Source organism: Carcharodon carcharias, chromosome 27, assembly GCF_017639515.1.
Source record: "Carcharodon carcharias isolate sCarCar2 chromosome 27, sCarCar2.pri, whole genome shotgun sequence".
NCBI classification, from domain to species: Eukaryota; Metazoa; Chordata; class Chondrichthyes; order Lamniformes; family Lamnidae; genus Carcharodon; species Carcharodon carcharias.
Window position 1 is genome coordinate 17,936,986 of NC_054493.1, and position 22,069 is coordinate 17,959,054.

The 22,069-nt window shown below is 44.6% G+C and overlaps 2 protein-coding genes across 2 annotated transcripts in view; one reads left to right on the forward strand and one right to left on the reverse strand.

Moving 5' to 3' along the window:
* The window catches only part of LOC121270330 (zinc finger protein 850-like), a 39,025-nt gene extending 17,293 nt beyond the window's left edge, over positions 1-21,732 (forward strand). The window contains exons 3-4 of the mRNA XM_041175624.1: positions 18,021-18,072; positions 20,283-21,732. Coding sequence (XP_041031558.1) covers positions 18,021-18,072; positions 20,283-21,431 — 1,201 coding nt within the window. The 3' untranslated portion in view covers positions 21,432-21,732. The remainder of the gene's footprint in view (positions 1-18,020; positions 18,073-20,282) is intronic.
* Positions 8,509-13,710, reverse strand: LOC121270187 (zinc finger protein 239-like). Its single transcript, XM_041175493.1, has 2 exons — positions 13,411-13,710; positions 8,509-9,798 (listed from the first exon to the last, which is right to left on the reverse strand). Exon 2 carries the CDS (start codon positions 9,675-9,677, stop codon positions 8,631-8,633), a length of 1,047 nt encoding a protein of 348 aa, XP_041031427.1. The 5' UTR covers positions 9,678-9,798; positions 13,411-13,710; the 3' UTR covers positions 8,509-8,630.
* Positions 21,733-22,069: the final 337 nt, after the last annotated feature.

The window sequence follows — 22,069 nt, forward strand, 5'->3', positions numbered from 1 at the left end:
GCTCATGATGGTGGCCGCTAACCCGCACCTGTGACCACTGGAAGCTCAGCGGCTCCAGAAAACCCCAGACTGGGCTGGAGTTTGACACTTTCACTGGGTGTTCACGGAGCCTTTCCATCCGCTCACTGCACTCATCGCTCCCTCCGACACGCATTTACCTTATTGGCTGCAGAGACCACATGCAGGTCAGGTCCGAACAATCCCCATCCACCAATACTCTCCTCCTGCTGGCTGAACAATTTCTCCTTCAACTCCTCTCACTTCCTCCAAGTAAAAGGTGTGGCTATGGGTACCCACATGGGCCCCAGCTATGCCTGTCTCTTTATGGGGTATGTGGAACATTCCTTGTTCCAGTCCTGCTCCGGCCCCCTTCCACAACTCTTTCTCCGGTACATCAATGATTAATTCGGTGCTGCTTCGTCGGGACCTGGAAAAAATTATTAATTTTGCTTCCAATCTCCACCCCTCCATCGTTTTCACGTGGTCCATCTCTGACACTTCCCTTCCCTTCCTTGACCTCTCTGTCTCAATTTCTGGTGATAGACTGTCCACCAATATCCATTACAAGTCTACCGACTCCCACAGCTACCTCGACTACAGCTCCTCACACCCCGCTTCCTGTAAGGACTCCATCCCATTCTCTCAGTTTCTTCGCCTCCGTCGCATCTGTTCTGATGACGCTACCTTCAAAAACAGTTCCTCGGACATGTCCTCCTTCTTCCTTTACCGAGGTTTTCCACCCACGGTCGTTGACAGGGCCCTCAACCGTGTCCAGCCCATCTCCCGCGCATCTGCCCTCACACCTTCTCCCTCCCAGAACCATGATAGGGTCCCCCTTGTCCTCACTTATTACCCCACCAGCCTCCGCATTCAAAGGATCATCCTCCACCATTTCTGCCAACTCCAGCATGATGCCACCACCAAACACATCTTCCCTTCACACCCCCCCTCCCCCGGCGGCATTCCATAGGGATCGTTCCCTCCGGGACACCCTGGTCCACTCCTCCATCATCCCCTACTCCTCAACCCCCACCTATGGCACCTCCCCATGCCCATGCAAAAGATGCAACACCTGCCCCTTCACTTGCTCTCTCCTCACCATCCAAGGGTCCAAACACTCCTTTCAAGTGAAGCAGCATTTCACTTGCATTTCCCCCAACTTAGTCTACTGCATTCGTTGCTCCCAATGCGGTCTCCTCTACATTGGTGAGACTAAACGTAAACTGGGCAATCGCTTTGCAGAACACCTGCGGTCTGTCTGCAAGAAAGACCCAAACCTCCCTGTCACTTGCCATTTTAACACTCCACCCTGCTCTCTTGCCCACATGTCTGTCCTTGGCTTGCTGCATTGTTCCAGTGAAGCCCAACGCAAACTGGAGGAACAGCACCTCATCTTCCGACTAGGCACTTTACAGCCTTCCGGACTGAATATTGAATTCAACAACTTTAGATCTTGATCTCCCTCCTCCATCCCCACCCCCTTCCTTTTATTTTCTCCAATAATTTATATATTTTTCTTTTCCCACCTATTTCCATTATTTTTAATTCTATATATTTTATGCCGCTAGCCTTTCCACCCCACCCTCACTAGAGCTGTACCTTGAGTGTCCTGCCATCCATTCTTAATTAGCACATTCGTTTAGATAATACCACCTTCAACACCTCTTTGTTCTTCTGTCTGTGACATCTTTTGATTGTCTGCTCCTATCACTGCTTGCTTGTTCCTACAACCACACCCCCACACTTCTCTCCCCACACCGCACCCCCCACACCCTCCACCTTAAACCAGCTTATATTTCACCCCTCTCCTAATATTCACTCAGTTCTGTTGAAGGGTCATGAGGACTCAAAACGTCAACTCTTTTCTTCTCCGCAGATGCTGCCAGACCTGCTGAGTTTTTCCAGGTAATTGTTTTTGTTTTGGATTTCCAGCATCTGCAGTTTTTTGTTTTTATGCAGGTCTGTTCCCTTCGCTATCACTCCCACTGCGCATGCTCCAAACACTGTGCTGTCCTGCACTTGCTCCTGTGGTCTGGATGGGAAACATTCTCCGCCGCGAGGGATGCTGGGGAAATGCCCCGCCATTGTAGATAAGACATGGTTTTCGTGATTTCTTTGCTGTTACCGGGTGCAGACTGGGACTAAAGAACCACAAATAAAATTAGAAAACAGATTATAGAGGAACCCAAATGCACGGGCCATTATCCACTTCCAGAGAAGGGGAATTGGAATTGGTTAGGAATTAAGAGTCATCAAAACAGTAGAAATAATTGTAGAATCCATCCCTTGTTGAACTCACATGTGAACTCACTAGTATCTCAACAGGTGCAATGAACAAGAGAGTCTTTTCCTATCAAACGGAACATTTAAAAAGACTCTCTACAGTAAAAATGTGCTGATCATGCATGAAACCCTTTGAATCTTTAAACTGCAATGTGAACAGTTGGAAAAATAACAAAATGCCCTCACTCTCGTGAAATATGTCAACAGCCTCTCTCTGATGTGACTGTGCTGCTTTGTCAGTCAATGGGATGACCAAGTGCATCTCTTTCCACATTCAGCTGCTGAGTGGTCAATCTGTGGTGCGTCTGTATCATGAGTTTGCAGCTCTGACAGGGAGTTCACTCCCTTCCCATAGTCAATGACTTGCATTTTCATAGCAGATTAACAGTATAAAAACGTTCCAAAACCCTTCACAGGAGTGTTAACTGTCCTCACATTAAAATGGATTGCTGACATTTCTATGCTCATGTGTCCAATTTAGTCCCAAAACACAGCTGTAATTTCCATACAATCAAAACAGGAATGCACAGATATTACTGACACAAATCAGTGGCTCTGAAAAATGGTCTCTTATATTGTATAACACACTGATGGTTGTGAAACTGCAGATCCTCTAGCTCTGTATGATCCAAGCCTTCGTTGACCTGTTAGCAATATAACACACACTGGAATTATTTGTGTATTTCCTGATTGTTAGATCACACACATTTATTTCAGTCAAATGCCTTATGGCTGATGGTTTCCCAGGCAAATTAATTCCAATAATCTTAAGTAACTAGTGTTTTCTGTCTTCTAGTTTTGTTTCTAATGTTTTTGCATTCAGTCAATCTCATTTTTATTTCCATGGGCACTTGCTGCTTGTATTTTCCCTATTAATTTCTTCTTTATACTGTTTCTAAATCCATTTCCCATCTGCTTCATGCCTCACCATCCTGACCATTCAGACAATGTTCCCAAAGTTGGTAAGAATGTAAGATGTGCCAAGCAGTATGGTGTATGCATTTAATCTGTTATGTGTCTGCCATTTTCACCAGTGTCTCCCTGTCCTCCTGAAGTTTGTTATTATCCTCCTCACTGTTTCTTATTGTTCTGAGTTTTGAAACACATGAAAATTTTGAAATTCGGCCCTGTGTACCCAAATCCACTTCATTGATATATATTAAAGAGATCAGTAGTGCCAACACTGAACATTGGGGTCACACTGCTGAAAGCGTCCCTCCGTCCTGAAAAACAAACATTCCTGCTATGCGTCCCTGAACCAATTTAATATCCAGGTAGCCACTATCCTTTTAATCTGATGGATTTCAACTTTGCTGACAAGTCTATTGTGTGGTACTATACTAGCCACCATTTTATCCACCAAGCCATCAACTCCAGTACTTTATACACTCTTGCTTGATGAAGTTAGTCAAATACAATCTGCTTTTAACAAATTCATGTTGGTTTCCATTTATTAATCCATACTTTTCCAAGTGGCAATTGAATTTCTTCCGTATTATTAGCTTCATCATTGCCCCACCACTGATATTAAGCTGATTGGCTGTAATTGCTGTGTTTTTGAACAGGGGTGAATTATTTGCAACCTGTCAGTCCTTTGGCACCGCTACTATATAAGGAGGATTACAAGATTGTGGCCAGAGCCTCCACAAGTTCCATCTGAAGGACACTGTCTCTCACAGTGCAGCAGTCCCTCAATGGCACACTGGAGTGTCAGCCTAGATAATGTGCTCAGGTTTATTAATATTTCCTGTTGTTATCGACGTGGATCATTATGAAACAATGGACTCTTATGATGTCATCCAGTCCTGGTGCGATGATGTCATGAAGACTATTAAATAAGAGCGGAGCCTTAGTGGTGAAAACAGTTTTGCTTGAGATAGCAGCAAGTCCATCGCTTATAGATCTGTAAATGAAACTAATGGAAAAGAAAGCTAGGGAACACATGAACATCAGGAGTAATGTTGTAAATTGTGAAGTTGTGCAATATTTACGGCTCCTTTTAGATATTGTGCAATATATGTCCTATGACATTGCAGCAGCAATGATCAAAGTCAGGGAAATACTGGACTACAGAGTCAAAACAACATTATACTCTTTCTCCTTGTAACCCGCCTTAGAATTCTCTTCATCAACTGGACCATCAATGTAGAAGAATTCGCATCTTCTATAATTACAAGAGGAAAGTTAGTGGCTGTAATTATCCTAGGATTATGCCCTGTATTGTACACTATCTCTAAATGGGGCTGATAACCCAGGGTGGCAATAGATTGCTCAATGTTATTGTTTTGTTGTTGCCTCTGTGCCAAATGTTGTTCAGTGTAGATTTAAAGTTCAGAGAAAGAGGTGGAATTGCACGGGCAAAACTGCTTGTAGTCTTTGGAGGGTAATGTTTCTTTGAATTTCTCAAACACTGTGGCCCTTACAGGCACCAGTACTTTATCCCCAGTGTTATCAGGTTGGTTGGCGTCCACCCAATTGGACAGGAAGTTTCCCCGTGTGTTTCCGTTTGTGTGGGTGTTGGTGTGTCCATGGAAAGAGAGAGAGAGAGATTCTTCATTCAGAGATTCTTCATCCAGGATGAAACCACAGGTTGACCATGTGCTGTGTAAAACCTGACATCTACACAAACAGACCCCACTTCTCCTGGAACAACATGAAGAGTCTGCAACTTTCCAGATCCCTTCCTCTCCCCTCACTATGACCCTCAGATGGTTCACAAATTCCTTGTGTGCATCATCCTACAGCACCACTGGAGCCTTATCAACAGTTAGCAATGGGATTGCTGCCAGCAGAGGAATCAGCTCTGAAATACCGTCTCTGGTTTTTAGACTTCCTGCAGTAATACACTGAGCCAGATCTTCTCATCTAACACCAATCCATATTCCCATCCGTGTTCCAGATTTTTATGTGATTGTAATAGAAAATATAATGCAATAGAAAATACATATCATTTAACCCCTCTAAACGTGATTGAGCACTCACCACCACCACCACCACCCCCACCCAAACTACAAGAGGTTGTCTTTGAGATTGAAAGCAAAATACTGCAATGCTGGAAATCTGAAACAAAAACAGAAAATTCTGGAAAAACTCAGCAGGCCTAGCAGCATCTATAGAGAGAGAAACAGAGTTAACGTTTAGAGTCCATATGGCCCTTCTTCAGAGCTGGAGAGAAGGAGAAATGTGATGAAATTTATACTGTTTAAGATGTTGTGATCAAAAGGACAAAGGGAGTGTTAATGGTAGTGGTAAGGGCTAAAAAGGTGCTGATAGTGGCATTAAGGTAAGAAAGCAGAATACGATAATAGCAGAACAAGAGTAAGCCCACAACGACACCTGATAGCCACGAATAATAATAACTTCTATTAGGGAGATAGAATAGGGAGATGTGACATTGATAGTGAGATGAGTCACGAGATAAGTGCATTTAAGTCCAGAAAGAGGTTGTTTAAATCAGTGCTCCCCAGATGTTTTCCTAGTGTGATCCCATTTTAATGCCTCAGACTTTGTGTGAACCCAGAGTGAAAATTTGAGGGTACATGAGCTGTTGAGTGGGGTTGGAGGGATTGTTGATGTACTTGGGCTTTGATTATTAATATAATAGCCTCCTGGTTATTCATCTTATAGGATCTTGATTAAAGACATAATTGGAAAATGACTTTAACGTAATAGGATCCTGATTATTGATGCCATAGGACTTTGATTATTAATTGAAATAATTCTAATTATTAATGCATTAGCATCCTGATAATTGCAATAATTTCCTGATAATTGAACCAATAGGAAGCTAACAATTAATGCAAATGGAACCATGTAATTAAATGTAATTAGATCCTGATTACAAATGTAATAGAATCCCGATTATTAATCTCATAGGATGATTATTTATACAATAAAGTCCTGATTATTGATGAAATAGGCACCAGACTATTAATGTAATGGAATCTTGATTATTAATGTAATAGCATCCTCTTTATTGATGCAATAGGATTCTAATTATTAATGTAACAGTATCCTGGTTATTAATACACTATGCCTTCCGGACTGAATATTGAATTCAACAACTTTAGGTCATGAGCTCCCTCCCCCATCTCCACCCCCTTTCTGTTTCCCCCTTCCTTTTTTTTTTCCCAATAAATTATAAAGATTTTCCTTTTCCCACCTATTTCCATTATAAAAAAAAACCCCACTAGAGCTATACCTTGAGTGCTCTACCATCCATTCTTAATTAGCACATTCGTTTAGATAATATCACCAACTTTAACTTTAACACCTATGTGTTCTATTGTACTATTGTCGTTGACATCTTTTGATGATCTGCTTCTATCACTGCTTGTTTGTCCCTACAACCACACCCCCCCCTCCACCTCTCTGTCTCTCTATCTCTCCGCCCCCCACACACACACCTTAAACCAGCTTATATTTCAGCTCTTTCCTGGACTCGAACTCAAGTTCTGTCGAAGGGTCATGAGGACTCGAAACGTCAACTCTTTTCTTCTCCGCCGATGCTGCCAGACCTGCTGAGTTTTTCCAGGTAATTCTGTTTTTGTTTTATGCTGATTATTTTCCTGATTGAGGTATTATGATCCTACTAATGCATTATGATTCTGATTATTAAAATATTATGATCTTGATTGTTAATATATTATCCTGACTATTAATATATTACAATCCTGATTATTAATACATTATGATCCTCATTATTGAAGAAATCAGCTTTTCAGAAAATATGAACACTGACCTTTTCACGAGCTTTTTCTGCAGCAGCAATTGGGCCTCAGAAAGCAGTCCATTAGGCCACGTCCACCAATAAAAACAGGAACCGGCCTTTAAAACTTTTGTCACGTTCTAAGCATTTAAACCCCCTCTCTCTCTCTCGTATGAACTTGCTGGTGTGTTTGAGAGCTGAATGACCGAGCGAATCCCTTCCTACACATGGAGCAGGTGAACGGCCTCTCCCAGGTATGTTTGTATTGATGAATTTCCAACTCAAATGAGTACTTTAATCCCTTTCCACTGTCCCCACATTAACATGGTTTCTCCCCGATGTGACTGGGCTTGTGTCTGGACAGGCCAGATGATCGGCTGAATCCTTGTCCAGGGATATGGGGAAGGAGTAGACGAGTGGGATTAACCGGATTGCTCTTTGAAAGAGTCAGTGCAGAAGTGGCCTCCTTCTGTGCTGAACACTGGTGAGATCCTATGATTCTATAATAGGATGATGATTCATAATAAACACCGTACGATCGAATCATAGAGCTCATAAGGTGGCCATTCAGCTTATTTTGTCTGTACTATCTCTCTGAAAATGTTGACATTCTGTCCCACTCCCCTGATCTTTCTCCCAAGCCCTGAAAAATCTTTCCTTATGAAGTAAAAGACCAAATCACTTTTGAAAGTTACTATTGGATCTGCTTCCACCAGTCATTCAGACAATGTGTTCCAGATCATCAGAACTCACTGAGTAAAATAACCTCCTCATCTCCATCCTGGATTTTTTGCCAATTATTTTAAATCTGTGTCCTGCAGTTACCAACCATCCTGCCAATGGAAACAATTTCTCCCTATTTGATGAAAATTCTTCAAAAATGCTCACACCTCTATTAAAATCACTCCTTAACCTTCTCTGCTCTAAAGTGAACTATCCCAGATTCTCCAGTCTCTCCACATAACGGAAACCCCTCGTCCCTGATACTATTCTGGTCAATTTTCCTCTCCAAGGCCTTGACATCTTTCCTGAAGTGTGGTGCTCAGAACTGAACACAGTATTTGAGCTGAGGATTAAAAAGTAATTTATAAAGATTCAGTGTGACTTCCTTGCTTTTGTACTTCATTTCTCCATAAATACATGGAGGACCCCGTTGTTGAGGGAATTGGGTGGTCAGCAGTTTAGTGAGAATAGGGTCAAGGAGCAGAAGACAGGTTTCATGGACAAGATGAACTTTGAGCAAGTTAGAAGATAGGAGAGAAATTGGAGAAAGATGCAAGTTCAGGGCTCGGAGAAGGAAGAACTTTAGATACAGTTTTTCCCAGTGAGCTAGTGGAAGGGAGGGAAGCAGCAGAGGCAGCTGATCAGATTGTCTCAATCTTTGTGACAAAGAAGCTCCATGAGCTCCTCACATCTTGTTGTTGGGAGGTGAGGATGGAGGAGACAGGAGAGAACTTCAAAAGGAATTAATGTGTTAGAGATATTAAGAAGATTCAACACACTGTGTCGAATACAAAGCTAATTTATTTGACTTTTATCCAGAAAACTAACCATGATAACTAGGCAGGAGTTTATTAACGTCAGTAAAAATAGACAGCAATGAACATGGTTCATAGACGTGATCAACAGCAAAATCCAGTCACGGTAATTGTTTGTGAACTCGCTGGTGACTCATCAGGGTGGATGACCGAGTGAATCTCTTCCCACACACGAAGCAGATAAATGGTCTCTCCGCACTGTGAACTCGCTGGTGTTTCTGCAGGTGGGATGACTGACTGAATCCCTTTCCACACACGGAACAGATGAATGGTCTCGCTCCAGTGTGAGCTTGCTGGTGTACAGTGAGTTGAGATGATTGCCTGAACCCAGTGCCACATTGAGAGCATCTGAATGGTCTCACATCAGTGTGAACACGTTGATGGCGCATCAGTTCCCCAGAACTCTTATAGCACTTTTCGCAGTCTGGGCATTTAAAAGGTCTCTCATCAGTGTGAACTCGCTGGTGCCTCAGCAGGTTGGATGACTGAGTGAATCCCTTCCCACACTCGGAGCAGAGGAACGGTTTCTCCCCAGTGTGAATTCGCTGGTGTACAGTGAGTTCACATGATTGCCTGAACCCAGCCCCACAGTGAGAGCACCTGAACGGTCTCTCGTCAGTGTGAAAACGTTGATGGGACATCAGTTCCTCAAAACTTTTATAGCACTTCTCACAGTCTGTGCATTTGAAAGGTTTCTTGTCAGTGTGAATTTGCTGGTGTCTCATCAGGTTTGATGAACAAGTGAATCCCTTCCCACACACAGAGCAGGTGAACGGTCTCTCCCCAGTGTGACCTCGCTGGTGTATAAGTAGGGTGGATGACTGAGCGAATCCCTTCCCACATTTGGGGCAGATGAACGGCCTTTCCCCAGTGTGAACTCTTCGGTGTGTCAGCAGGTCAGATGAATTAATGAACCCCTTCCCACACTCGGAGCAGGTGAACGGCCTCTTCCCAGTGTGAACTCGCTGGTGTTTTCGCAGGTAGTTTGACTTTGTGAATCCCTTCCCGCACTCGGAGCAAGTGAACGGCCTCTCCTCAGTGTGAATTCGCTGGTGAATTTCCAGCTCAGATGGGTAATTGAATCCATTCTCATAGTCCCCACATTTCCATAGTTTTTCCCCAGAGTGAATGGTGCTTTTTGGTTCCATGTTCAAAGGCTGATGATATTCAGGTCCTGATGAATTGAGCAACTCATTCAGATCCTGATGTGATGTTTAGTTTGAGTTTCTGAACTGCAAATTCTCCCCTTCTAATCTCCTATGCAATTGACTTAAAACAGAAAAAAGGGAGTGAGAGAGAACCCACACATACCAAAGGCAGGTTGTGAAACTGAGCTGAATGAATCTGGTAATTTGTGCAGCCAGAACTAGGAACAAGTGACCATGAAAACTGCTCAATTGTCGTAAAAACCCAACTGGTTCACTAACGCCCGGAGGGAAGGGAACCTGCCACCCGGTCTAGGCCTACACAAGATTCTGGACACTATGGGAGGAGAGAGAGAGAGAAGTGGGAGAGGCAGGTAGTAAATGAGAGACTAACTCAACCATAACTTTGACAGAAACTCCCAAACCCTCAACCTCCACCACTTGGAAGGACCAGGGTTACAGGTGTTATGTGAACACCATCAACTCCAAGTTCCCCTCCAAGTCACACATCGTCCTGACTTGTCTGACATCCAGTCCTGGATGAGAAGCAATTTCCTCCATTTAAATATTGGGAGACTGAAGCCATTGTCTTCATTCCCTGCGGTAAACTCCACTCCCTAGTCAATGACACCATCCCTCTCCCTGGAAATTGTCTGAGGCTGAACCGGACTGTTCATGATTTTTATGTAATATCTGACCCCGAGATGAGCTTACAATCACATTTCAGTGTTATCACCAAGACTGCCTATTTCCACCTCAGTAACATCATCTGACTCCACCCTATTCTTAGCTCATCTGCTGCTGAAACTCTCATCCATTCCTTTGTTACCTCTAGATTTAACTATCCGAACACAATCTGGGCTGGCCAACCTCCTACATGCAACCTCCCTGTAATATGCTGCCCGTGTGCTTACTCACAACAAGTCTTGTTCACCCATCACCCCCCTTTCTCACTGACCGACAAAGGTTCCTGTTTAAGAAGCAGCTACATTTTAAAACTTATAGCCTTATTTTCAAATTCCTCCCCAACTGTTCCCTATCTCTGTGATCTCCTTCCGCCTCACAACCCTCCGAGATATCTGCACGCATCTAATTCCAACCTCCTGAACATTCTTGATTTTAACTGTTCCCACACCTTCAGCTTCCATGACTGAGGAATTTCCTCCCTAAACCTCTTTGCCTCTCAACTTCGCTTTCCTCCTTTAAGATGCTTCTACCAATTTCGCCACAATCTGGTCACCTGCCCTAACATTTCCTGATGTATCTCGGTGTCAAATGTTGTTTTGAAACAGTTCTGTGAAATGCCTTGGAATATTCTAGTACATAAAGGAAGTATATAAATACATATTGTTGTTGTTGACTTGGACATATATCACTGTTCCTTCATCATCGCTGGGTGAATAACCTGTAACTATTCATCTAACATCATTGAAGAAGCACCTTCACCACACAGACTGCAGCGGTTCAAGAAGGTTAAACATCATCTTCTCCACAGGCGACTGGGGATGGGTAATATCTGCTGCTGTTAGTCCTGTTAGTGACACCCAATTCCAAGGATAAATCTTAAAAATATGTATAGGTAAAGAAGATTGAAAGCATCTACAGAAATACTTTTTCCTAAAACAATACTCTGGACAATGTCCGTTCAACAATCTTATCTCCTGAAATCTACCTCCCTTGACAATTTCACATTAGAAATTTCTAGGTCCAACTGTGTTCCAAAGTCCTTAGGGTTAAACCCAGCAGCTTCTCCTCCAGCTCAAACTGATGCAAAAAAAGATTTTCAAAAGGGAACTGGATAATCACCTGAAGAGAAAAACACAATTGCTGGACCATGAGGAATAGGTAGGGGAATGGGACTAACTGATTTGGTGTTGCAGAGAACCAGAATGGGCACGATGGGCTAAAGGGCCTCCTGTTCTTTGTTATCATACTCTGATTCTATTAAATAGACCTGCACTGAAGGCCAGGGACTTCTGTAACAGCCACACTGCTACAAACCGGCTCTTAACTGGTCTGCCTGTGACTCTGAGCTCTGAGTGCCGCCTGCAACAAAATAATAGCAAAATACTGCAACTGATGGAAATCTGAAATAAAATGAGAAAATGCTGGAAATACTCAGCAGGTCAGGCAATATCTGTGGAGAGAGAAACAGAGTTAATGTTTCAGTGTGTTAATGAATTATGGGGAATAAAAATGGTGCAGAATTTGATGGTCAACATAAGCTCAGAAGTGGAAGAGAAATAGACCATAGCACAAGAAAAACAATTCCTGACTGAAAGATACTGTGGGAAGATAAAACTGGTAAGCCAGCAGCACATGGTTGAGGGAAGGGCAGCCATGGAAAATGCATTTTACATGGTCAGTGAAAGAAACAGTAAAATACTAAACATAACTAAAATATACCCATTAATAAGGCAACAGCAGAGAGGTGATCAGCGAGAGCAGAGGTGAAAAAGAGCAATGGATGGACATGGATTCAGATCCACAGTGAAGGTGTCACACCAGCCCCAGAGCCATGGAATCTCTCACAGATAACATAGCAATGCTTTAAATTGTAGATGGATGCTGAATAATACTCCCCTCTGTAACAATTCCACTGTTTTCAATATTAAAATCTCCTGCTGGAGCCTGCAGCTGGAAAGATATCAGAAGCACTGAAGTCAGAGAAAAATCTCCCAGTTGAGGAAATACCCGGGGAGCGGGGTGATGTCACTGAGCAATTGTCAGTGCGTGATGACATCACAGACACGAACACAGAACATCTGGGTCTGTGCAAACCAGGGATCACCACACATTATGAAGGATGTGAAGTTCCTTGAGAGGGTGCAGAGGAGATTTACCAGAATGGTTCCAGGGATGAGGGATTTCAGTTGCAATGTTAGGTTGGAGAACTGGGGTTGTTCTCCTTGGAACAAAGGAGATTGAGGGAAGAGTTGATAGAGGTGTACAAGCTTATAAGAGGTTTATATAAGGCACAAAGAAAAACTGTTCCCATTATCTGATTGTAAAAGGATTATGAACACGAATTGAAGATTTTGAGCAAGAGATACAGGGGGAATGGGAGTAAGAGCTTTTTCTACACAGAGAGTGGTGATGACCTGGAACTCGATGCTTAAACTCAAAGGCTGATGATATTCAGGTTCTGAACAATCGAGACTTAATGTTATGTTTGGTTTGAATTTTCAGTCTCCAAACCCTCTTCTAGCCTCCTGTAAAAGTCGTTTCCAAAATCCATCCCTGTCAGTCCAGGATAGAAATTCACAACATTGGTATACAAAATTATGAGAGGCATTGATAGGGTAGATAGGAAGAAACTTTTCCCTTTAGCGGAGGTGTCAATAACCAGGGCGCATAGATCTAAGGTAAGGGGCAGGAGGTTTAGAGGGGATTTGAGGAAACATTATTTTCCCCCAGAGGGTGGCTGGAATCTGGACCACACTGCCTGAGGGGGGTGGTAGAGGCAGAAACCCTCACAACATTTAAGAAGTATTTAGATGAACACTTGAAACGCCATCGCATACAGGGCTGCGGGCCAGGTGCTGGAAAGTAGATAGGTGCTTGGTGGCCGGCACGGACACGATGGGCCGAAGGGGCTGTTTCAGTGTCTCTGACATTCTCTCCTCCTGCTGACAGTGTGGTGACCGCGCATGCGCGCAACCCCCATACCGATGGCGGCCGTTAACCTGAGCTTTGCACCGAGAAAGATACCGCTCCGTTAATGCAAACGAAGTACCTGAAGCTTCTTGTTTATGGCGTTGAGGCCTCCACTGGGTGTTTGTGAAGCCTCCCCTCCCACCCACTTCCCCCAACGCTGCCTCCGCTTCTCCGCCTCCTTCCCGCCTGAAGATGAGACAAACAAGCATCGGTCCCTAGACATCACACGCACTGCGCATGCTCCAGATCACAATGCACGGCGTGATTGACAGCAGCTCCGGACCAATAGAAAGAAAGGGCGAAACGAGTGCGTCTGGTCCTCCAACCAATCGGAGTGAGTGAGGGGCGGGGCTGAGCCGGGATCTCTCTCATTGGCTGAAATTCTGCATCATTTTGGAAGCTGATTTGTCTCAAACTCCAGGAGAAAACTGGACCTACAGTTTCCTCTACTTTGGAGAGACCAAACACAGACTGGGTGACCGCTTTGCAGAACACCTTCGGTCTGTCCGTAAGCATTACCCAGACCTCCCTGTCATTTGCCATTTCAACACCCCACCCTGCTCTCATGCCCACTTGGCTTACTGCATTGTTCCAGTGAAGCTCAACACAAACTGGAGGAACAGCACCTCATCTTCCGACTAGGCACTTTACAGCCTTCCGGACTGAATATTGAGTTCAACAATTTTAGATCATGAACTCTCTCCTCCATCCCCACCCCCTTTCCGATCCCCCCTTTTTTCCCACAATAATTTATATAGATTTTTATTTTCCCACCTATTTCCATTATTTCCATCCATTGTTTTATCTCTACCTTTTAGCCTATTTCGATCCCTTCCCTTCACCCCACCCCACCCCCACTAGGGCTATCTGTACCTTGCTTGTCCTGCTTTCTACCCTTAATTAGTACATTCCTTAGATAATATCACCACCTTCAACACCTCTTTGTCCTTTTGTCTATGACATCTTTTGGCTATCTCCACCTATCACTGGCCCTTTATCTAGCTCTACCTGTCCCCCCCCCCCCTTAAACCAGCTTATGTTTCATCTCTTTTTTATTTTTACTTAGTTCTGTCGAAGAGTCATATGGACTCGAAATGTTAACTGTGTTCCTCTCTGCAGATGCTTCCAGACCTGCTGAGTTTTTCCAGGTATTTTTATATTTGTTTTGGACCTTTCTGTTCGTGGCTTTAAACAGATGAAACCCTGTGGGTGTGGAACAAACATTTCAACATTTGTTACTGAAATGGATTCATTCAAGATAGACAGCAGGGATTATTTCAGGAAATTACACAGTGTAGCCATTGTTTCTCTTTGAACTCATCCCTTGGAGAACAGTGTAAATTAGTGGAAGAATTCACAGGATGTTTAACACTCCTTCTATGACTGGAACCATTTAATTCCAGCCGATCTGTTGGTCCGGTTTCAACCGGGAGAGTTTGATGAGTTCCCACAACTCACACAATGGGAGTGGACAGCCAGACCCGCCAGACACACCTGTACTGCCTGACATCAACCCAGAATGAGCTGGAGAGCTGTCTCAACTCACCAGGACTGTCTGCAATGTGTTTTCTGACTCAGAGGTGGGAATATGAAGTTATTCTTTATTAATAGCCATAAAAGTTATGATTGCCACCGAACTGTCAGATCTCTTTTGTATATCCACTTCATTATCCAAAAAAGTCTTGATTTTACTTTTGCAGCTTAATAGTGGTACTTATCTAACCACCTCCTTCCTTGTGAGAGTGCTGAACTACAGTAGCTGAAGAAGCCTAGCTATCCTTTACCAAGCCTCTCCTCATCCTCTCAGAATGAAATCATTCCTATCTTTGTCCAGTATTTTCAATTATCCTTAAATAAGTTGTCTCAGGTTATGACTGATTCTGCATTATGAATCTAATCAAACTCCTCCAATGTTCATTCTAATTGAGTTTGATTTATGGTTAATTGTCAACAATCACATCTGCTTGTGTTTCTGCCTTATCTTCATGTTCAGCCTGGTTTTGCTCGAGTGACCTTTCTGTGGTCAGAATTCAGTTCAGTGAACCTGTCCAGCTGCATGTATTCTCTCAGGGTAACTGGGCTGTGTCCATGGTTCAGTGTTCAACTTTGAGTCATTGTTTGATACATAACCCATGCAGTGAAATCAGAAACAACTTGTTCACATAAAAGGTGATGCAAATCTGGACCAATCTCCACAAAAGGCCGGGGGTCAATTGAAATTTTCGATTGGGAATTGATAGGTTCTTGTTAAATAAAAATATCAAAGATGGGAAAATGGAGTTGAGGTGCTGATCAACTATGATCTAATTGAATGGGGGAACATAATTGCAGGACTGAATGGCCTCATCTTGTTCCTATGTCCTGGCTGCTGTTCCTCCAGCAATGATTATCTCAGAGAGGGGCCAGTTTGGGATGTCACTGTGGGGCAGGATGTTCAGTATCCAACCCTGAGCTGTCCCAGAAAGGGGCAGTTTGTGATGTCCCCTTGGGGTGCAGTATGTTCAGTGTCTGACTCTGAGATGCGCCAGGAAGGGAAATTTGTGATGTTCCTATGGGGGGCAGTATGTTCAGCGTCTGACCCTGAACTGCCCTCACACATCCAGCTCTGACCCACAGTCATTCAAAAACAAAGTCCAGACACAAACATTACTTTCATTTCCTAATTGTTTCACTGGGATTCACCACGTTCATGGTAGCTTCCATTACTGGAAGTAAGCTTTTTAGAAAGTGACCCTTCCCACTTTACTTTATACAACATGCAGATTAAATGGATGAGTATTAAACTTCAGCCCAGTTATTAACATAAGCAGCAACAAGCCCCAACTGTGAGAATGCAGTAGAAATAACAGCAGAACCTAATTTCTGCAGTCACCTGTGGATTCGCTGGTGTCTCAGCAGGGTGGATGATAGATTAAATCACTTCTCAAACACAGAGCACGTGAAAGGCCTCTCCCCAGTGTGAATACGCTGGTGTTCAGCAGAGCGGATGAGTCAGTGAATTCCTTCCCACAGACGGAGCAGGGAAAGGCCTCTCTCCAGTGTGAGTGCGCTCGTCTCTCAGCAGTACCCTTTTGCTCTCCTCACAGTCAGAGCATTTAAACAGTCTCTTAACAGTGTGAACAATTTGGTGTGGAATCAGGGCGCTTATCCGAGTGAATCCCTTCCCACACAGGGAGCAGGTGAATGGCCTCTCCCCAGTGTGAACTCGATGATGTTCAATGAGGTGGGATGGATTAATGAATCATTTCCCGCATACAGAACAGCTGAATTCGCTGGTGTGTCAGCAGGTTACTTGTGTCTTTAAAACTCTTCCCACAATCAGAACATTTAAATGGTCTCTTATCAATGTGAACAAGCTGATGTTTATTGAGCTGCGATGACTGAATGAATCCCTTCCCACATGCAGAGCAGGTGAAAGGCCTCTTCCCAGTGTGAGTGCTCTGGTGCCTCAGCAGTTCCCTTTTGCATTTAAAGCTCTTGTCACAGTCAGAACATTTAAATGGTCTCTTATCAATGTGAACTAGTCTGCGTGAAATGAGGCTACTTGACCGAATGAATCGCATCCCACACTCGGAGCAGATGAACGGTCTCTCCCCAGTGTGAACTCGCTGGTGTTCAGAGAGGTGGGATGAATTAGTGAATCGTTTCCCACAAACAGTACAGCTAAACGGCCTCACACCAGTGTGAGTGGGTTGATGTCTCAGCAAATTTCCTGTGCTTTTAAAGCTTTTTCCCACAGTCAGAACATTTGAACAATCCCTCATCGGTGTGAACTACATTGCATATGTAAGATTCCTCCCCGTCCAAATCGCTCTATTCATCTCCTGTTGTTTCTCATCCGGATTCAGCACCAGGGATTGCTTGGTACCGCGCATGCTCCGGGCGTGAGGCGAAAACCCCGCCCTGCATTCACTCTGATTGGTTGGAGGACCAACTGTTCGGTCCTCCAGCTCCGCCTCCTACTGGGCCGGAACTGCCCTCAATCAGCCGGGTATTGTGAGGTGTCAGGTGAGAGGTCACTGTCGGGAGCGGGTTAATAAACCCCGGGCGGGGGGGCGGGGTTTATAAATTCCGAGTGCGGCCCCAGAGCCGAATATTAAACAATGAACATTCTCCACTCTCACTATCCGCCGCTTCCGGCTTCTCTCCGGGAACAACCTCAAACAAAGAGACCAGGGGGAGACAGTGGCCTAGTGGGAATGTCACTGGATCAGTAATTCAGAGACCCACTCATTACCCAAGACATTATCACTCGCTGCGTCAAAAGAAGTTCTTCCTCACATCTCCTTTCTGTATTTCTTGCACAAAATCTTTTTGATTAGTTAATGGGAACAGTTAATCTTTATCTACCTTGTATAAAACTATCATAAACTTGTACACCTCCATCAAATCTCCCAGCAATCGGCTTCACTCCAAGGAAAACAATTCTGATTTCTCCAACCTAACCTTGCAACTATAATCCCTCATTCCTGGAACCATTCTGGTAAATCTCCTCTGCACCCTCTCAAGGACCCTCACATCCTTCATAATGTGTGGTGATCACTGGTTTGCACAGACCCAGATGTTCTGTGTTTGTGTCTGTGATGTCATCACACACCGACAATTACACGATGACATCACCCCGCTCCCCAGGTATTTCCTCAACTGGGAGATTTTTCTCTGACTCCAGTGCTTCTGATATCTTTCCAGCTCCCGGCTCCAGCAGAAGATTTTAAAATTGAAAACTGAAATTGTTTCAGAGGTGAGTATTTTTGACAATTCATCTGCATTTTAGAGCTTTAAGTTCTATGCTCTGTTATCTGTGAGAGGTTCCATGGCTCTGGGGCTGGTGTGGCTACTGTGGATCTGAGTACATGTTCATCCATTGCTCTGATTCACCTCTGCCCTCTGTGATCACTGCTCTGTCATTGACTAACTTCCTCTGTCTCTTCTAACGGGTGTGTTTTAACCATGTTTAATAATTTACTGATAGTTCTGCTGACCATGTCTAATTGAGGCTTCCACCACTGGCCATCCCTGATCATGTGCTGCTGGCTTCCCAGCTTTACCTTCCCACAGAATCTTTTATATTCAGGAATTGTTTTACTTGCACCATAATTGACTTCTTTTCCTTTTGTTTTATTGCTGGCTTTTCTCACAGAACCGAGTCTAGAAACACATACAGACCAACTCAGAGCTAGTTTGTAGCAGGATAGGCATTGATGTCAGACGTTCGCCCCTGGCCTCCACTACAGGTCCATTTCCTTCGAGTCATATAGAAGGAGGCTCTTTAACTCATTGTGCCCATGCTGGGTCTCTCTGCAAGATCTGATCGGTTAGTCCCACAAGACCAGCATGTGTTAATCCCCAATTACCTGTGGAGAAGATGTTTCATCTTCTTGACTTGCTGCAGTCTGTGTGGTGAAGGTGTTCCCACAATGTGTTAGGTAAGGAGTTATAGGATTTTCACCCAGAAATGAAGGACGTGTATCTATCTAGCGCCTTTCATATAATACAACATTCCGATGCGTGTTTCACAGGAGTGTTTTAAAGCAAGATTTGACACCAAGCCCACATATGGAGATGTTAGGGCAGATGACCAATAGTTTGGTCAAAGAGTCAGTTTTTAAAGAATATCTTAAAGAACAAAAGAGAGGGAGAGAGGTGGAGAGGTTAGGGAGGAAATTCCACAGCTTATGGCCTTGGCAAGCATGGTAGGAGTGATTAAAATCAGGAATTCTCAGGAGGCCAGAATTAGAGCAGTGCAGATATCTCAGAGGGTTGTGTGGCTGGAGGAGATCACAGGGAAAGGGATGAATGCAACCATGGGGGGAATTTGAAAGCAAAGATGAGAAATTTAAAATTTTAGTGCTTAACTGAGGCGTTTGTAGGTCAGTGAGCACAGGGCTGATGCATGAACAAGACTTGGTATGAGTAAACACACAGACAGCAATTTTGGATGACCTCAAGATTACAGGGAGGTTGAATGTGCGAGGCCGGCTGGAAGTGAATGGGGATGGTTAAGTCCAGAGGTAACTAAGGATTTTTTTATTCATTGACGGGATGTGGGCTTCGCTGGCTGGGCCAGCATTTATTGCCCATCACTGGTTGCCCTTGAGAAGGTGATGGTGAGCTGCCTTCTTGAACCGCTGCAGTCCATATGGTGTAGGTACATTCACAGTGCTGTTAGGGAGGGAGTTCCAGGATTTTGACCCAGCAACACTGAAGGAATGGCCGATATATTTCCAAGTCAGGCTGATGAGTGACTTGGAGGGGAGCTTCCAGGTGGTGGTGTTCCCATCTGTCTGCTGCCCTTGTCCTTCTAGATGGTAGTGGTCGTGGGTTTGGAAGGTGCTATCAAAGGAGCCTTGGTGAATTCCTGCAGTGCACCTTGTAGATGGCACACACTGCTCCTACTGTGGATTGGTGGTAGAGGGAGTGGATATTTGTGGATTTGGTGCCAATCAAGCGGGCTGCTTTGTCCTGCATGGTGTCAAGCTTCTTGATTGTTGTGGGAGCTGTACCTGCGACCCTGGTCCTTCTTGGTGTGGAGGTTAAGGGTTTGGGGTGTTCTGTCAAAGTTCTGACTGAGTTGTAGAAAAATAAAATCTCTCTTGCTTACTGCCTGCTTCTCCCACCCCTCTCCTCTCTCTTCTTCCATAGAGGCCAGAGTCTGTCAACCCAGCCTGCCTGGCAGGTTCCCTTCCCTGAAGGATGTTAGTGAACTGATTGGGTTTTTAATGACAATCCAGCAGTTTCCATGGTCACTTTTTCCGTGTGCCGGCCGCACAAATGACCAGATTCATTCAGGTCAATTTCATAACCTGTCTTTGTGTTTTTGTGGGTTCTCCCTCACTCCCTTTTTCTATTTTAAATCAGTTTTACAGGATATTAGAAGGGAAGGATTTTCAGTCGGGAAACAGTAGCAAAACATCACATCAGAATCTGACAGAGTTGCAGAATTTATCATGATCTGAATATCATCGGATTTTGAACATGGAAGGAAAAAGCACCGTTCACAGTGGAGAGAAACCATACACATGTTCTGAGTGTGGACAAGGTTTCAGCCGATCATCTGGCTTGTTTGAACATAAATGCAGTCACACTGGGGAGAAACCATGGAAATGTGGGGACTGTGGGAAGGGATTCAGATCCCCATCTGAGCTGGAAACTCATCGGCGCAGTCACACCGGGGAAAGACCATTCACCTGCTCTGAGTGTGGGAAGCGATTCATTAATTCATCCAACCTGTTAAAACACCAGCGAGTTCACACCGGGGAAAGACCGTTCACCTGCTCTGAGTGTGGGAAGGAATACACTTCTTCATCCTCCCTGGTGACACACCAGCATGTTCACACTGACAAGAGACCTTTTAAATGCTGGGACTGTGGGAACTGCTATAAAAGTTCCTGGGAACTGATGTCCCATCAGCGTGTTCACACTGATGAGAGACCATTCAGGTGCTCACACTGTGGGATTTGGTTCAAGACATTATCTGACCTCACTGTACACCAGCGCGTTCACACTGGGGAGAGACCATTCACCTGTCTCGCCTGTGGGATGGGATTCACCCGATCATCCAACCTGCTGAGACATCAGCGAGTTCACACTGGGGAGAGGCCGTTCACCTGCCCTGAGTGTGGGAAGGGGTTCACTCACTCATCCAACCTCCTGACACACCAGCGCACTCACACTGGGGAGAGACCATTCACCTGTCCCGAGTGTGGGAAGGGATTCACTCAGTTAGGCAGCCTGCTGAAACACCAGTCTCTTCATACTGGTGAGAAGCCGTTCATCTGCACCGAGTGTGGGAAGGGATTCACTTGGTCATCCCACCTGCTGGAACATCAGCGCGTTCATACTGGGGAGAGGCCATTCATCTGTTCTGAGTGTGGGAAGGGATTCACTCAGTCATCCATCCTGCTGAAACACCAGCGAGTCCACACTGGGGTGAGACCATTCATCTGCCCAGAGTGTGGGCAGGGATTCGCTCGGTCTTCCCACCTACTGAGACATAAACAAGTCCATACTGAGGTAACAACTTTCAAATGTCCAGACTGTGGGAAGTGCTTTACAAGTTCTCTGGAATTGAAGTCTCATCAATGTGGTCATACTGATTAGAGATGGTTCAGATGTTGTCACTGAAATATAGTGTTCAGGCAATCATCTCAACTCACTGTACACCGGTGTCACAATGGGAAGGGGCAGTTCACCTGCCCCAAGTGTGAGAAGGAATTCACTCAGTTATTGCACCTGCTGAGACACAGTGAGATCACAATAAACACAGTGACTGGATTTTGCTGTTGATCACATCGAGGACTGAACCATGTTCACTGGGGTCTGTTTCTGCTGATGTTAAACTCCAGCCCAGTTATGGGTTTAGTATTGTGGAGAGAAGTCAAATAAACAGCTTTGTGTTTCACAGTGTGTCGAGTCTTTTTAATATCTCTGACGAGTTAGTCCCTGTTGAAGTGCCCTACACTCCCTTGTCTCCTCCATCCTCACCTCCAACAAGTGTGAGGAGCTCATGAAGCTTCTTTGTCACTGAGATTGAGACAATTTGATTGGCTTCTCTCCCTTCCACTAGCCCAGAGGGCCAATTGACCTCAAACGCTCCCCCCTGGACACCTCAACCCGCATCTTTCTGTAGTTTCTCCCACGTCCCCCCTTTCCTTCCCAGTGCTCATCTTGAGAACGAGACCCAACTCCTGCTACCTCAGCCCTATTCCCACTAAGCTGCTGACCATCCAACTTTCCCT

Excerpts from the sequence above, each read along its gene's own strand:
- LOC121270187 (XM_041175493.1), bottom strand. The coding sequence starts at position 9,677 with ATGGAACCAAAAAGCACCATTCACTCTGGGGAAAAACTATGGAAATGT.